General features: G+C 41.1%; 1 protein-coding gene across 2 annotated transcripts; it reads right to left on the bottom strand.

The window, feature by feature from the left end:
- Window positions 1-1788: 1788 nt before the first annotated feature.
- Window positions 1789-16571, bottom strand: LOC146624687 (14-3-3 protein epsilon). 2 transcript variants are annotated; one of them, XM_085364692.1, is made up of 6 exons: window positions 16351-16571; window positions 11125-11324; window positions 9305-9411; window positions 8386-8592; window positions 7321-7457; window positions 1789-2881 (listed from the first exon to the last, which is right to left on the bottom strand). In XM_085364692.1, the coding sequence occupies exons 1-6, from the start codon at window positions 16412-16414 to the stop codon at window positions 2829-2831; spliced, it is 768 nt and encodes a 255-aa protein (XP_085220818.1). In that variant the 5' UTR covers window positions 16415-16571; the 3' UTR covers window positions 1789-2828. The 2 variants fall into 2 exon arrangements, with proteins under 2 accessions (XP_085220818.1, XP_085220819.1); XM_085364693.1 differs by lacking the exon at window positions 1789-2881 and adding an exon at window positions 6292-6348 and having other exon boundaries at window positions 16351-16537.
- Window positions 16572-17054: the final 483 nt, after the last annotated feature.

Genomic DNA, 17054 nt, shown 5'->3' with positions numbered 1-17054 from the left:
TTAAATGCGTGTTCTGTAACTTAACTCATATGTAAGCCTCATATTTTAATACAGCATGACTATAAAGACCAGGCATTACATCAGGGAAAGGTTGAAACCACACCGCACATGAGCCTGGTGTCTGTTGTAGGTCCAAACAAAGATGTCTTTTGCTTTATGCTTGTTTTGACCTGACAAAATCCACTTTTTATTAAAGGTGAAGGTAAAAAAGTGAGGATACAGATGCTGAATCAAAGTGAGATGTTAGAGATTCCCATCACTGCCCTCTGCTGATTAAAAATGTTATTTCACTCCATGTATGACAGCTGAAGCCAGTGTGGGAAATCCTTACTTACCTGCAATTAATATCTCTGTAATCAAAATGTACAATGTTGCTATCAGCTGACACTCATTAGCCCATCAAAATAAGTGTGAGTATAGATGCCCAGCAAAGTAACATCACCAGGACTGAGGCGTCGTTCCATGTCAGTTTCACGCCACCTCAGATTTATGGGGCGGAAAACACCAGGAATAATATACACTTAAAAGAAACTGGGCAAAATTCCAGGTCCTTTGTGGTTTTTGGATATTTTCCTAGCTTTTCTTCCATAACACATACATAATATATACAATATTCATAATATTCTTTAAAACTGTCCAAATTAGGTGGACTGGATTCACAGATATTAAAACTTGAATATGACAAAGAACACATTTTCATCCAACTCCCATTGAGTGGAGAGTTTCTGTAAAAACCATCATAAATTTGGGATAAAATATTGTCTCTGATTTTCTCAGTATGAACTTTTGAAATATTAGGAACATTAGGAATTTAAAATGTAATATTACAGGAATTATGTGATGACAAATGACCAAAAAATTGAAACCTTTATGAAAAGCATCTACGTTCCACTTGTTCCTGAATCGGTGAAACACGTTTGTCGTTTCCACAGCAGCAACAGTTTCAGTGCTGTGCTTTGTTGGAGGCTGACATGTTTAGGCATGTGTTGCCAGGAAACAATAATGCATGCTTAATTTGCCATGAAATAATGAAACGAGACCCAGCTGGCTATTTAACTGGCTGTCGGCTGATGGTCTATTACATTGGTGTTAAACACAAGGCCGGGGGACCCAGAACTGGCCCGGCACAGACTCTGTGGGCTGGATTTGACCCTTTAACTGCAGGTTTTACAGCTTTCCTCACTCACAGCCATTCATGCTACACCAAATTAACCATCAAATAAACAAATGACAAAAGTTACTGACTTTTCATGACCAACTATAATTTTTGGACAAAACCTTTAAAAAAAAAAAAAGATTTGAAAAAAAAAAAAACAAAAAAAACTTTGTGAATTAAAAACCATCTGCTCTATAGTTCCAGGACCGTCTGGGTAACGAGCTACCTGAACTGTTTCTTAGATTCTTTATTGGCTAGAACTGAGCAAACTGAGACTTGCTGTTGAAATTGCACTTTAATACAATATCTCAAGAATTGTGTGTATAAACATGGCCTTTAATTCCTGATGAAAGTCTGAACTGTAATCACTCGCTGTTTAAATCCACTGTGATGCACAGACACAAAACTACAAATAAGTGTGTCATTGTCTGAAAGCTTACAGTCCTAACTGTAGGTTAAAGCTAAGTGCCGGTCCTACAGCGCCCCCATGACTGTGATCCAAGGATATCCTCTCACTCTGCAGGTCAGATACCCTCTGATCAACACAACGACAATTTCTTTTCCTAATTTCATGGATTTTAAATTGAAATAAATAAAAAAGAAAGAGACATGATTTTCAATTTGAAGTTTAATGTTAATTCCATGCTGTGTTTCAGTAAGAATACAGATGGTACTTGTGGCTCCGGTGAGAATATCCAGTAGTACAAATCAGATTCACTTTACACATACTGAACAGAAGGAGTAGGAAGAAGAGGAGGATGAGGAGAGGGAAGGGACAGAAGAAAACCTGAAAGAGTCAGGGGAGTAAAGATACAGCAGGCCTCTATTTCCCAAACTGTTTTTATATAGTGCCAATGCAAAACTGCATTACGTTACAATCAAAGAGTGTTGAGCAATCCCCTCCCACGCTCACACTGATGCACATTTTGTCTGTTAAAAAGCCATTACCTAACTATCTGCCATTAGCGAAAGCGCTACAGCCTCGCAGCACAAAACTTGGTCCAAAGAGTGGACAAGGAGAGAGGTCAGAGCGATGCTCGGAGGTGGGGGACGTTTCGTAATTTAACAAAAAAAGAAAGAAAGAAAATGAACATGTGTTGAAGAAGCAGGTGTAGTAACCACAAAAAAGAAAATGTAACGAGGGCACTTAGTTCTTCCAAAAAGCTTTAACACATCCCTTTTAAACCTCCCATCACTGCTGTGTTTCCTCAATGTGACAACTGACGAAGCACGGACAAGATACTGATCATCAACACACGCGCGCACATACACCGGAAAACAGCAAAGTATCGTCTTTAAATAAACTCTTGCACGTGTTACAAATACAGGCAAGCGTACTTGGCAACAGATGATAACAGCAAAATAAAGCAAAATAAAAACTGTGCAAGAGGACGTGAACCTTAAAGGGGGTACAGGCGTGCAAAAAAAAGAAAAAGTAATAAAACGAAGTGAAAACCCCCAGGGTGGGAAAAACGAGGGAGATGGCGTGCATACGAGGAGAAAAAGGTGGGGCAGGAGGGTGGAAATGGAGGGGATTGTAGAGTAGGAGTGGGCTGCAGAGTAAACCCAGCTGAACACTGTGGCTGGGGACAGGAGACAGTGCTGGGAGGAGGGAGTTAAGAGAGAAGGAGGGGGAGGAAGAGGAGGAGAGCTTGTCTTGTGTTGTTCGGTCTCACTGGGCCTCGTCCTCCGCATCTTGCAGTGCTTCTTTGTTCTGTTCTTCACCTGAGATGGAGACAAAAAGCACCAACAGTCACTGGGCTGCTGCTATACACTTAAAGACATTTCAAAAGCATCACCGGTGACGAGCAGCGTGAAGTGAAGCATGGATATCTAAACTACAGGACGGTTTGCCAGTCACGGATTTAGCCTGGACCTTAAAATATTGAATTTTTAGGCTTCATCCATGGTTGGAAAACTGCCTGTAAATCAGAAAATGATCAAATACTCACATAAAAGTACGTAACAGCTGTATAAAGAGCAGTAAGTACGATGACGGCACTAATTTAAAAGCCCTTTATGGTCCAAATGGAGTGAAATTAAGAAGATTAAACAGGGTTTGACATAACCTGTGTCCTGTGGGGCAAGCAGACTGGCCAGCTGCTGTTCTGTGACAGTGTTTCAACAGCACACAGGTATGATCTCACCTGTGAAGTAACCCATTTTTACCGCTCTTTGCTGTCAGTAGCCTACTGTCACATTGAATGAAGCGTTTGAGGTTAATGAAATTAAGAGGTGTTGAAAACAGCAGGGCTTCAAGACCCAACAGCTCGAGCTTCGTAGAATAAAAACACCTGCAGGTGGCTGGCATGTTTGTGTATGAAAACATTTTTGTACACACTTTAAAATATTTAAATAATATCAGCAAACCAGGAATGGGGATAAACAAAAAAAACGCTCCCACGGGTGTTTTGTGTAATATTTTCCAATATATCCCCTGGTCATCCGCAGTGAGTGTAAGCTGTCAGCCTGCTGTTTACCTCAGCTGTCAACATGCCCAGTGTGAATTATCCACGTACATTTGCTGTGGAGGATGCCATCAATCTTTGTGTAACGAGTCCGAAACGAGTCGATGAGTCAGTGAAGCTAAATCTGAGGTGATGAATTATTCCTCTTGGTAAGAGCTGCAGCTGTTTCTAAAGGTTTTTTGTTTTTGTTTTTTTTTAATCTTGTCAAACTCGACCAGTACGTGATTAAACTCTCGTAAAACCTGAGGATTTCCTTTAATTATTTATCAGTTTGAAAGTGTGATTTTTAGGATACTTAAGCCAAACATTAGTCGGTATAATGTTAGTTTATAACCAGCTGCTATTTGTCGTTTTCTGACTGAAAGCTGGAAACAGGAATATCTGTGGCTGAACTTTGTGCATATGCCTTTACAGGAGTTTTCCTCTTTAGGAGGAGTATATTTTAAAGAATCACACAAACGTATTTTTCTGACATAATGTTTGTGTTCTTCTAAACCAGCGGTGTCGAACTCCAGGCCTTGAGGGCCGGTGTCCTGCAGGTTTTAGATAACACCCTGGGTCAACACATGTGAATCCAATGATTAGTTCATTACCAGGCCTCTGGAGAACTTCAAGATATGTTGAGGAGGTGATTTAGCCATTTAGATCAGCTGTGTTGGATCAAGGACACATCTAAAACCTGCAGGACACCAGCCCTCGAGGCCTGGAGTTCGACGCCTGTGTTCTAAACATTGTAAAGGTCAGTTTCTAATGGTGAAGTAGTTTGCCACTGCCCCCTCTGGTGGCTATTAGAAAGAATGCAGCTTTGAGGCACTTATGCATAGACCCAGAGACTACAGACATCTTTTAGATACAGTCCAACAAAGCCAGCCATGCATTTAAATAAGGCAACATGTGTAATCTGTCTGCAGCTGTAATGTGATAAATTTATCTAATTTTAAATACTTATGTCCCTGATTAAACTGATTTAAGTTTAAACGACCATCATTGTAATAAGCGGGAGACGCTCAGATGCTAAAAATAACCCAAACATTTACATACAAACTGCAACTTTCACCAGTGACCGTCAACGTGCAGGCCAGTAAGGAGGAGCTGTGTGCAGACTTACTAACAAGGGCGAAATGCTTTGTGAACCTGTGCAACTGGTTGCTTAGAAAGGTTACCATAGAGACCGCACAGCCATCCGTGTAATGAAGCATTGAGAGGCACAAATAACAAAGGCCTGAGAATCTGTCATGATTAAAATAGAAAGCGTAACGGTGCTCATTAGCACCGCGGCTAACTGTGATGTGAGAGCACTGCAGGACACGGAGCAGCAGCCTCACATGCTGCCACTGCAGTTCCTCCGTTATGTCACACTTCCGCGAGGCTGCGTTCACAGGTTTCCAAACACCGACCCACACACATGTGATCTGCTGTGATGCCCCAGTGTGCAGGATTCAGTCACACCGACGTGCATTTGTGAAGAAGCAGAGTGTCCGCAAATCCTTATGGTTAAATTAGAAGATGGAGTCATTTGTATGGTCACAGGAGGAAGGTGGGTTGTGTTTCTACATTTCAGATTCACAAGCCCACAACTGTGAGACTGACACCAGCATTTAGGGTGCAAAGCTTAAAAGCTGGAAAATTAACATTATAAAAACTGAAGTCGCCTGGTTCACTTAGAATAACTGATCATGGAGATAATCGTCCAATAACAATAATTTTGAAGGGGACCTGTTACACTTTTCCAATATTTTCTATCAATTATGCAAAGTCACAGTGGTGGAGGCTCATATTAAACATGGCTCACATGATGAGAGGAGCACATGCACAAGGCTCAGGTTTCAGACTGCTCTAAACACTGTTTCCCGCAGTTTTTTCTACTCTTGGCTCTGCATGATGCCATTGAGAGTTTGAGAGGGGCAACCAATCAGAATAAAGGTGGCTTGTTTGAAACCACAAGGTTGTGTAACCATGCAAAGCCATTCTTGTAGAGGATAAGAATTAAAATATTGAGCAAAGGGACAAATAAGCTACATTTTATAGCTAGATTTGGTTACTTTGTGTAACTGCACCTCACTATGATACTTAAAAGCCTTGGCATAGTGACGCTTCATCTTTCTCATTAAGACATTTAAAGTAAATGGTCTGGTTCTTATACAGTGCTATTCAAAGCGTTTTAGTAGTTGACCAGCTACCTCCTGAGCTAGAGCCACCCCTGATGTGTCAAACTGGTCTCAAAGACAGTCTGGATATACTTTTGTAATATTATTAAGCACCTAAATATTACTTTATGAAAGGTTAAAAACACAAAACTGCCATTTAAAGTAGTTTAAATTGTTACAACTCCGATGTGAATGTGTTTTACTTCATTTGATGAATAGTTATACTGAAAATCTGACTAGGCCAAGAAGCAGATTCGGGACGTCGGCCGTTTACTGGGAGGTATTTCAGCCTTTTATCTAAGTTTTTTTTTGACTTGCGGAAGACAAATCAAACATAGACAATCAAACATAGTGATGAAAAAAGTGGAAGAGGTTAGCAACACAATGCGACAAATTACCGCTCTGTACCCCTAAAAACACTGGACTTGGTGCTGTGAGTAAGTTAGTGAGGGATGTTAGGGTGGTGAGGCAAGACTAACGGCTTGAGGTGGAAAAAAGCCCAAGACAAGAGGAATGACTTACAAAATAGACCTTTAAAAACAGAGAAGAGAGAAGGAGGAGGGCTGTCCTTAAGAATCTACAGGGGAGAGAAGTTAAAAGAGTTCGTGAGTATCGACCCTGAAAGGAGGGAGTGATTTTATACACTGCTCAAAAAATTAAACACTTTTTAATCAGAGTTTAGCACCAAGTCAGCTAAACTTGGGGGATACTGATCTAGTCAGTTAAGAAGCAGAGGGGGTGGTTAAGGGAAAAAAATGCCAGACGCCTCCACCTTTAAAATTCTCATCTTCTCTGGCTGATTTTTCTCTAGTTTTATGTTTGGATAGGGTCACTGTCACTACTGGTAGCATGAACCGATACCTAGATCTTACAGAGGTTGCACAGGTAGTCCAACTCCTCCAGGATGGTACATCAATACGTGCTATTGCCTGAAGGTTTGTCAGACCCTACGCTGGTGCAGTGGGTCCTGGTTCCTCCTGGTGCATGATGATGCCCGGCCTCATGTAGTGAGAGTATGCACGCAGGCTCTTTACACCACTGATTGGCCCCAGCATCCGCCAATAGAACAACATTTTGTTTTGGTCCTTCCAATGCTGCCAGACCTCAGACCGCCCAGGAACTCAGTGATGCCCTGGTCCAGATCTGGGAGATCCCGGTGGACACCATCTCTTAAGGAGAATGCCCCGAGGTTGTCAGGCAGGCATGCAAGCACGTGGGTGCAATAAAAACTACCATAGTACCATTTTTGCATTGCTGCAGTGAAATTCTGGCAGAATGCACTAGCCTGCCATCTTTGAATTTAGCTCTCTGTATGTTAAAGGCTTTCATTTCTGTCAAATGATGTAGCATCCTAACACATTACCATGCCCATATCAATATAGTTATCCAGTAATTTTTTGGAGCAGTGTAGAAACCACAGAACTCAGAGGAAAGGCCGGACGAAACCTGTTTGCTAGATTTTTGACCATAAAAGAGGCAGAAATAAAAAAGGGGCAAACAAAGAAAGCAGAAATACTAAGCCTGAACAGTAAAGTCATGGTTCTCTCACCATCTCCCTGCACATCTGAGGTCCATAGTGTCAAGTTGTCACGTAGCAACTGCATGATAAGCGTAGAGTCCTTATAGCTTTCCTCACTCAGGGTATCCAGTTCTGCAATGGCATTGTCAAATGCTTCCTTCGCCAACCTGTCAGCAGAGAAGATACGAACCAACACAGAGGAGCTGAGGATTCACTTCACACAGTGGAAGCACAGACATATCAAAAGTGAAGCAAATGTGGAAGTGTGACAGTCGGATCCACCATTCATCCATCACATCTGGTGTCCAAAATCTAATTATTTTTCTTAATCCATGGACCATTCTGAATATTTATGTGTGCCATTATTCATTTTCTGCTCCTTATCTGGGTCCAGGTTGCAAGTGCAGCAAGCTAAACCCTGCTCACCTTCTCCAACTTATCTAGATATACTCCCAAATGTTCCCTGGAGGCTCTTCCCATGGCCAACCTGGAAGATATCCAGGAAGCAGCCTGGTGAGATACCCAAACAAATGACCGGCTGGTGCCAGTGTGATCTTTTTTTCAAACTGGAAAACTGTAGTCCTTTGCCAATAAGCTACGCTGTGAGACGAGTCAAAATAAAGTCAATGTGGTTGAATAGCCAGTTCATGAATCATTTCATCTGGCACCCTGGATGGCTCAACTCCTAAACGATGCTCCTCTTTGTAATGAGTAATGAAAGGCAGTAATGAGAGACCGAGAGTCCAAGCTGCTTATATTATCCAAGTCTTCTTTTTTCAGCCTACCACAAAAGTAAGAAATAAATAAACTACTGAACAGCACAAAATTGACTTAAATTTTAAATTTCTTTCAATAAATCATTCCATTAAAAAGCATAAGATGACATCCACAAACTGCTTTTACTTTCACACCTTTTTTTTTTAGTTTGTAGTTTCCTTTCAGTTCACTAACAATCTTGAAGCCTCACGTGATGTAAAACCCCCGTAGCCCCATCAAAGACGCCACAGGAAGTCCTGCTTGTAGACGTCAAACTTGTTTTGTTGTTTTCGTGCACCCCCCCCACACACATCAAAAACAACTATCTCGTGCACTCACCTGCAAGCACGGTCCGGCGAGTTGAGGATTTCATAATAGAAAACAGAAAAGTTAAGGGCCAGTCCCAGACGGATGGGGTGCGTTGATGGGAGTTCGATCATGGCGATGTCGCTCGCAGCTTTGTACGCTACCAAACTGTTCTCGGCTGCCTCCTTCCTGTCGTTGCCTGTGGCAAACTCTGCCAGGTACCTGTGGTAATCTCCCTTCCTGAGTGGGGCAAACACAAAGGCCATGAAGAACATATGGGCAGTCTGAAGGGTAAAGCCACTTTTAACTGTTCAAAATAAATCAGGGGTATTGGTTAATACTTATCATGGAAAAAGTTTTTTTTTAATAAAAATGAACAAAGACCACATTAGGATCATATAAGTACAGTTAGACCGGCGCCTAATCCCCTTAACTAGGGCACAATTCTAATCAGAGAAGCATCTTTTAGAGGGCAACTAAACAGAGTAAGCAAAACACTCCTGAAACAAGCTTCGTTTACTCCCAAGTTTGTGATTTTCCTTCAATCATCTACTTTTTAAATTTAAGAGAGGTACCGTGTACCATTTCATCGCGGGAGATGGAGCTTAAAAATGCATCCAATTTTTCTGACAGGCCAGTTTCTGCACAGTGCATGATTTTTACCCCACAGCCTCCAGACTTCAGCTTCACCTCAACCTTTAATGGTTTATTCTAAATGGGACAGGGCTGTGCTCCTCTAAATAAGGCCACAGAAACGGAGAAAAATACTAAATAATAAATATCAGACTGTCATTTGTGATTAAAATTTTAGTCTAGTTATGCAAGGCATCACAACCCACAACAAACATACATTAAAAAAACTCAGAATGTCCCATAATTTGTAATAATCTGGGCGACCACACCACTTTCCTCATTTTGTTAGTACAATTTCAGATATGAACTGGATACCTACATTTTATAGTAGAAAACCTTAGATTCTCCCGTGGTAGCAGCTAAGATGAGATGCTTGTCCAGTACATCCAGAATGTCATTGCAGATTGATTTCAGCTCTTTCTCAACCTGCAGAACAAAACACAGATGATTCTGTTAGTACACCATGTTCCTACTCACTCTGTGTGCTTTGAGACCTTTGCAGATATTGGCGTGTTCAATTAGACAGCACTAACCTGACAGTGTTTGACAGCCACTCTTGTGCTAGCTAATGCTATAAAAACTTTTTCCAACTTGTTGTGCCTTTTCCATAGTAACAAATAAGCAGTAAACAATGCCACAAAGAAATAAAGAAATGCTTCCCATTGATGGTTAACTTATTACCTGGACCAGGGACCTGGTCTGGTCTCCACTTAAGCAAACAGGGCTTCTTCCTGGCTTTTCACAATAAAAGCCTTCATTATATAGTATATGAAGGCTACTTACAACAGACCTCTCTCCTTTATCTTTTTTATTTTTAGGTTATGAGACACATTTTAACAAATGAATATTTGACATCTATGAAGCTCATTTTGAGGTCCATTAACAAAACAGCAAACAAAACAAAAAGGTGAAAAAAGCTTTTTGTATAAAATAATGATAAATATAGTGGAGACCAGAGAAAGTTGAATAACATAATTCTAAAAAACCTAAATATAATGCATTTGCTTCGATGCTTCGTTTAATCCACAACTCTGTAGCGCTCAGCTGTCACCATGTAAGCGCAAGCGCTTCACCCACATTTGCAACTAAAAATAGACCTGCAATTCAAGGCTTCAGAGTTAGATTCGAATCAACACAAAATATATTAATTAAATAAACTGTATTAATATTTGAAAGTACTTTTCTAAGTCTTTTTTTTTTTTTTTTTGCACGGCAGTAAAACTGAGCCGCTGACCTGTAGCCGTTAACATGGACACTGAATTACTATTAACATCTACACCATCAGAACGTCTGCAGCAGGAAACTTCAGTTCTGAGAGTGCTGATATGCTCACTTTTCTATACGTCGCTCTTTATTTTCTACAGGCTTACAGGCCCATATTCTTACTCACTAGTACATTTAAGCACACACACCCCACATCCCAAATTGACCTCATCCAGGAGATGAAACTGAACTCTTTTTTTTTTGCCTCATGCTAATGTAAGAAAGAAGAGTAAAGGCTGGTTAACTTTATGTCTTAGTGTAGGTTGTAGGTCTATTTGACTTTACTGTGCTGGTGATTATTTAAAAGGAATGAGCTGAGCTTTTTATTTGACTGATATTTAAAACATTGCAGTTCATTTTGAAAGACCTGTTTGTTTGTTTTTTTATCTCTTGAATATTTATTATGATTATTAAGAAAAGTATTTCTCATAGGATTACTGGATGGATACGACAGAATACTTTATTAATAAAATAATCAAGTTTTGCAGCTGTAGCATAGAGCTTAGGGGATTTAACTCCAGAGTCAGCATGCAGTTAGTCCCACAGTGGGCGTTCTCTGAATTCTGCTGTTACTGGGAGTTTCTCTGGAGCATAATTGGGAAAAAATGCAATTTAGAGTTATTTCGTGGCTGCCACCAGCCTCATCATTTTGGGCTGTGAAACCATTTCCTGGAGGAGAGCTCTCATCTCCATGAAATAACTGTGCAGGTACTAATGTCTAACCAGTGCTACCTCAGTCCTGAGGGTTTGTTTTTTTAAATCACTCTGTGAAGTAGTGGCAAGAAGAAAAAAATACAATCACTTCACGTGTGGTAAGAGCAGAATCAGAATGAAAAACAAGGACAGCATCAGATGTGGGTTTAAACTGCGTCTGACCGTTTTCCTGTATTCTCGGATCATCTTTAGTTTGTCTTCGCCTCCTTTGTTTTCTTCTTTCTGTTCGAGGCTGCTGATTATCCTCCAGGAGGCTCTCCTGGCTCCGATTACGTTCTTGTACGCTACAGAGAGAAGGTTCCTCTCCTCCACCGTCAGCTCCACGTCCATACTCGCCACGTTCTTCATCGACTCCACCATTTCTGAAAGAAGCAAAATAGAAACAAACGGCTGAATGTCGGGTGAATTATCCACAGGACGAGGGGAGCAATGTTGGAACTACCATGATTTTTCTTTTAAAACTTTAAACTCAGTTTCAGGCTGTTTGAAGCTTCACCCACATAGGAGAGGGGATCCAATCAGAAAAATGCTTTCTGAAGGGTGGGGATAGGGGAGCCCTCTTGTTTTAGACCCGGGGTGGGGAACTCCAGGCCTCAAGGGCCGGTGTCCTGCAGGTTTTAGATGTGACCTTGATCCAATCACAGCTGATTTAAATGGCTAAATTACCTCCTCAACATGTCTCGAAGTTCTCCAGAGGCCTGGTAATGAACTAATCATTTGATTCAGGTGTGTTGACCCAGGACAAGATCTAAAACCTGCAGGACACCGGCCCTTGAGGTCTGAAGTTCCCCCACCCCTCTTTTAGACAGTCAAGAGGCTCCACTGAGGCCTAATTTAACACAAATAAAGATTATTTTGAAATGTGAATCATGCAAAGCCACTCTAGGAGAATTAAGGAGGTTTAAAGGAGGGGTTGCTGAAGGAGCTAATACTCCAATATTTGAGCTGAAGTATTAAATTTACTGATTGCAGATTTCAAGATCAAAAATAGGAAATTTGCATAAATTTCATTACATCTGATTGGAATTCTAAAGAGAAATTTTCTGCTGGGTTAAACAACAGAAAAGGTAAATGTGAAAATATTTCTGCTTTAATATTCAGCACTGAGTCTTCATTACCGTTATTAACATTCATTGTTTTTAAATTAAAAGCAAACACATCTTCATGCCATTAGCTCAGTCCTGAAAGGTTTCTGTCATCTTCAGTGATTTATTAATGGAGCGCCCGGGATGCTGACCAATTATAAACTCCTCTAATGTAGACATTTACCATCGTGGACACCTTCGGGGAGGCGATGGAAACTGAGCCAGAACATTAAACCAGAGGGCTGAGCCAAATCATCTTCAGTACGTTAAAACATCTCATGTTTGATTCATGGCAGCAAAACAAAACGATTGGCACTTATCTCAGGAGTAATTCGTCAGCACAACGAGCTTCTTCCCCGAGGCAACGGGGAGCCTCTTTAATCAAGAACACAAACACCGAAAATTAACTGGATCTGTTTCAACTTAAAAAGAAATACCTTTATTCTAGCATGTAATAACTTACATAAGAAGCATCAAAGATGGCAGGATGAAAGACAAAAAGTGGTTAAAACAAGCCACACACCACATTAAAACATCTAATTTGGATGTAATTTCTTGCCTTGTCACCCAGCCCAGCGCTGGAGGGAAAATACAAGTGCCAATCATCCAGTTTGTGACGTATGATCATATACAGTCAGCAGGAGCAATGAGCTGGTTTACAAACCAGGAGGACTCAACATGCTGCTCCACCTCGGCCTGCTCTCAGAGCAAATCAGTGAGCCCCTCGTGCTTTTAAAGCATTTTTCAAGTGAAGCCTCCACAGGCTGTATTTGGACACCAAGTCATTAAAAGGAATCTGCACAAGCACAATAGACGTTCACGACCTTTTTTAGCTGTGCAGTGGCAGACAAAGCTACTCCCTATCATAGTAAAGATGTAGGTAAGTAAAAGTGACATGCATCTCTGTTTGAATACTAAAAAACTCATTTTTTTTATCAGTGATCTCAATTATGTAACACTGTTATTCATTTACTTAAATGCTCAGGTATTCAACTTTGGAAAAAATGAAATTTATAGGAGATGTATTTAACGTGAGGGCTGTTCTACATCTGCTTTGAATCTACACCGTGGGTACATCATAACCACAAACTTTCTGAAAGTGTAAGCCACATCGTGCTGTGCACCTCCTTAGAAACCACAGCTCGCATTAACCCGGCAGTTCAGTATTGTCGTTTCCTCTAGTGCATTTCTGGCTACTACTTCTTCTACACCCAATTTTCAAACTGACTAGAAAAGAGAAACTCCACCGCCAACTAGGATTTTGGTTGTGAACCAAAACTACATGGGCTCGACACAGCCCATTAAGTCCATCACGTAAGGATGCCCGCTGGTCCGCTCTCAGCCGTTTCTACCATAGTGCTAAATTTACAAAATATACAAAATTGATTTAATTTTTTTATTCAGTATGCTGTCAAATGAGTGACTGAGCACAAAACGAACGCAGATTTCTGCTTCGGCTTTGTGACCCAGAAGCTACGTCCACGACCTCTACCAAAGGAATTCTGCAGGTACCAACATGTTCAACGAGAGGCCTGGAGATCTCCACAGTAGCCGAAAAGTGGATCAGAAGAGAGGAAGGCTCTTGTCCAATCATTGATTTCCAAACACCGGGCGCAGGGGGTGCTGTCGACATTTCAACAGCACTGGGTGAGTGACTCTTCCAGTCTGCATGTTGAAGTATTCTTGTGGCAATATATTGAACCCCGAGTTGCCCTTGATACAACCATCAGAGGGTGAGTGTGTGGAAATGTTAGGTTAAAAGCACTTAGGCATAGGAGAAATACTTCTATGAAGCATTAATTATAGTAGAAAAGCACTGCGTAAGTGCCAAATCCAATATGCATTAGCCATTATCGTATTTCTGCTTGTTTGAAATTGTTACTTTCCAGCTACATGCAGGAAAAGCTTGCTTTTGCCTGTACTGCAGCAACCTGTTTCTGTGATGTTTTATTCCTTTTTGCCTTTGTTTCTCTTCCTCAATTACTTCAGCTGGAAGCTTTTTATAAGCAGCAGCACCCCAGAAAGAAAGACCAGCCTAAAAATAGCACAAACACAGACACTGGCGTGTTTGTTTGCACAATGATTAACCCATAAAATGCATGATTAAATGCAAAGCTATATTGACGGCAGGGAAATTTCTGTGCCCCATCTACAAAAAAAGAGGCAGACACTCTGAACCAAATGGCTGCAATTAATACCAGCAGCTGCAGACAAACTTGGGAAATGTGACTTTTTGTTGAGAAAGAGGTTCGTTTTCACACTCTGAACCAGACACGGAGATCAGAGAGTGTGGAAAGTGCACAGTTTAACACATCAGCGATGCTTTCACGCATAAACTCCTGCACACAGCAGGAGGTAGGCCATTTTACACCAGGGCTGGGCGGTATGCTGGTCATAATTCCACGCATGACACGAATCTTTCAAATACTGATAAACTGGAGAACAGCCAAGGAGCCAGCTGTGGTTTCTATACTGACCACCGGGAGCGATGCAGATCGACAAACTGAGCATCTGTCTTCCACACGGTTTTAGTCATATGACGCAAGAATTAAACATCCTCTGCTAGCACTCTTAAAAAGGGCAAACATCATGGCACTATAATCTGAAGAGTAAACTAGGGCATGCTGGGTAATGCTAACTTACAGCCTGTTGGAAGCGGCTCCGTCAAAAGTGTGGAAAGACTCCACAATAACTAATTGAGGAGCCCTGCCGTCAGTTTATTTAAAAGGAGACTTGCTTTGCAGCTCTGCCAAAACACAGTAACAAGGAAACAGATGGTTTTAAACATGGACGTAGCTTCCACATTGGAAACAAAGGCAATGTCTGCTGCAGTAAATCTGCACCACCAGACAGCGACAGCTGAGCTACAAAAAGACTTCCGGTACTATTGATGTTCATGAGAAATTCGCCGCAAATACGTTCCTGCTCAGTTTATGGGCTCAAGGGCTTGTAAAGATCATTATGCTCATTGTTAAGGCTAACAATTAGCGAGCTACTTTGCCAGTAAAGAAGCACCCCCCCCCCCCCCTCGTTACATCCGATTCGTTTTTAAACCGCGATGGCGAAAGCCTTCAAAATAGGACCTCAGATGCCAATGGGTGATGTCACTATATTTACATCTTTTTGATGCAGTCTATGCAGGGAATCAGGTGAGGATAACTCAATGCTAACAGCTGTTTTCACTTGAAAACTTGACTCATTTGTGCCACAACATGGAGTTTATACACTAGCAGCAACAGACCAAATGTTAGCTTTATTTATAAACGGTGGCAAAAACAGCACAAACAGACCGCCTCTGTGCTTAATATTAGTTCTATTTAAACAACTTTGAGTAAATTACTGTTCTAATTGAAGAATGAAATGTGTCATGTTTGTGGTGGCTGCTTTGGCTTATTTTACTTGTTGCATGGCAATATGCAGTTTCTAGAAAGAGGAATTTAACTAAGGAACTGCAAGGCAGGCAATACTAATAAGATTTCCTTGCCTCATGACTGTGTACATTTACTAATATATTTTTTTTATTTGAGATTACTGAAAGGCACTAAAGGCAAACTAAAACTCTTCAGGTACTGGCTCATCTGGACTTCTGATCAAGATTACAGTTTAGGTACAAGACTAACATCTTATAATGACCAGGCTGAAAAACACCTTGTAGTTTGCCAGCTACGGCGCAAATTGAGAAGCCCCTCAGAGAAGAAGAAAAAAGTTGATCCGCACAGAAATTCCTCAAACGTGATTTTAAGAGCTTAATTACGTGCACGTTTTCCATTAGACTCACTGCCACACGGGCTTCTCTTGAAACCCTTTGTGGGGCCGATTTGTAAGCAATAACTGGAGCCGTTTTCTGGGGATTTTTCCACTCGTTATTGATCAGAAAGATCAGCGTCAGCGGAGCTGCAGGTCGTGTTTGTAGGGGTATGGGCATTCGTCGTGGTTTTTCTGAATGGAGTTCGGCGTGACGGGGCTGAAGAAAGGCTAGCCAGCTAGTTAGCCGTTTAATAGCTCGCTAACTAAGAAGAACCGCTTAGCACCGCGTAACTAACACAAATGTTCGCTGGCAGCAGTGCACACCGCGGGACACGCTTTCCAGCACGCTGGCTGCGCCTTCCTCATGAGCTGAAAACTACATTTAAACGTATATTGTTTCATTCGGCTGGGGAAACCTCCGCCATTTTGTCTCGTCTCACCCAACAAATCCATGTGAACTGCTTCACCTGCGTCTCCAAACCCCCTGCGCAGGGAGACAGAGGGGGAAAGAGGGGCCAGGCGGTCTGCAACCACCGATATCTGTCCGCAGCCTTACCGTCATATCTCTCCGCTTGTTCGGCGAGTTTAGCCTGGTATACTAAGTTCTCTCTGTCCGCCATGGTGCTCGGATACTGGGGCTTTTCGTGGCGTCCCAGTGGAAAGGGAGGATTATCGGCTGCTCTGCGATTCCTGGTGGTGGATCAGCAACAGCACTGTCGCTTCGCTGAACCGAAGAGCCACCGGTAGCACTGGCGTAAAGATGGCGCCGCTGCTCCATCCGGGAAATCCACGCAGCGGACTCATCCACGCCTACAGCCTCCAGCCAAGTCAATAAAATATATTCAAATAAAATCAATAATAAAGGTAGTGATTTAAAAAAAAAAAAAAAAAGAAGTGCGTGAATGAATAAAAAAGTCACGTAAATAAATTTAAATAAAACTGAAATTAAAAAACTTCACGTTATATAAAAAATTAAGGTCACTAAAAAAAAAACAAAGAATATACACGAATAAGTTAAAAAGGTCCGGAATATAAATAAAATTAAAAATAAGCTAAAGAAAAAAAAAAAATAAATGAAAAAGTAATGAAATACAGTTAAAAATAATTTAAAACATAAGATAAAAAACTTATGAAATACATTTAGAAATAAAATAGAAAAATAAAAAAATAAAAAAACTGAAAAATACAAAAAGAACCAAGTCTCAAAATAAACTGTCCTCTAAGTAAATTAAGTAAATTCAAAACCCTCCAACACCTTAA

Source organism: Diplotaxodon limnothrissa, linkage group LG10 (genome assembly GCF_057381915.1).
Source record: "Diplotaxodon limnothrissa isolate DT_005_m linkage group LG10, D_limnothrissa_male_GT1.1, whole genome shotgun sequence".
NCBI lineage: Eukaryota > Metazoa > Chordata > Actinopteri > Cichliformes > Cichlidae > Diplotaxodon > Diplotaxodon limnothrissa.
This window is presented reverse-complemented; position numbering and strand designations above follow the sequence as displayed.

What these genes read in the sequence shown, in the direction of transcription:
- LOC146624687 (XM_085364692.1), bottom strand. Translation starts at nt 16,414, where the DNA reads ATGGCGGACAGAGAGAACTTAGTATACCAGGCTAAACTCGCCGAACAA. An exon ending in TCCGAGAATACAGGAAAACG is followed by an intron (nt 9,412 to 11,124) that starts GTCAGACGCAGT and finishes TTTGTTCTGCAG; the next exon opens with GTTGAGAAAGAGCTGAAATC. An exon ending in CTCAGATGTGCAGGGAGATG is followed by an intron (nt 2,882 to 7,320) that starts GTGAGAGAACCA and finishes TCTCCATCTCAG; the next exon opens with GTGAAGAACAGAACAAAGAA.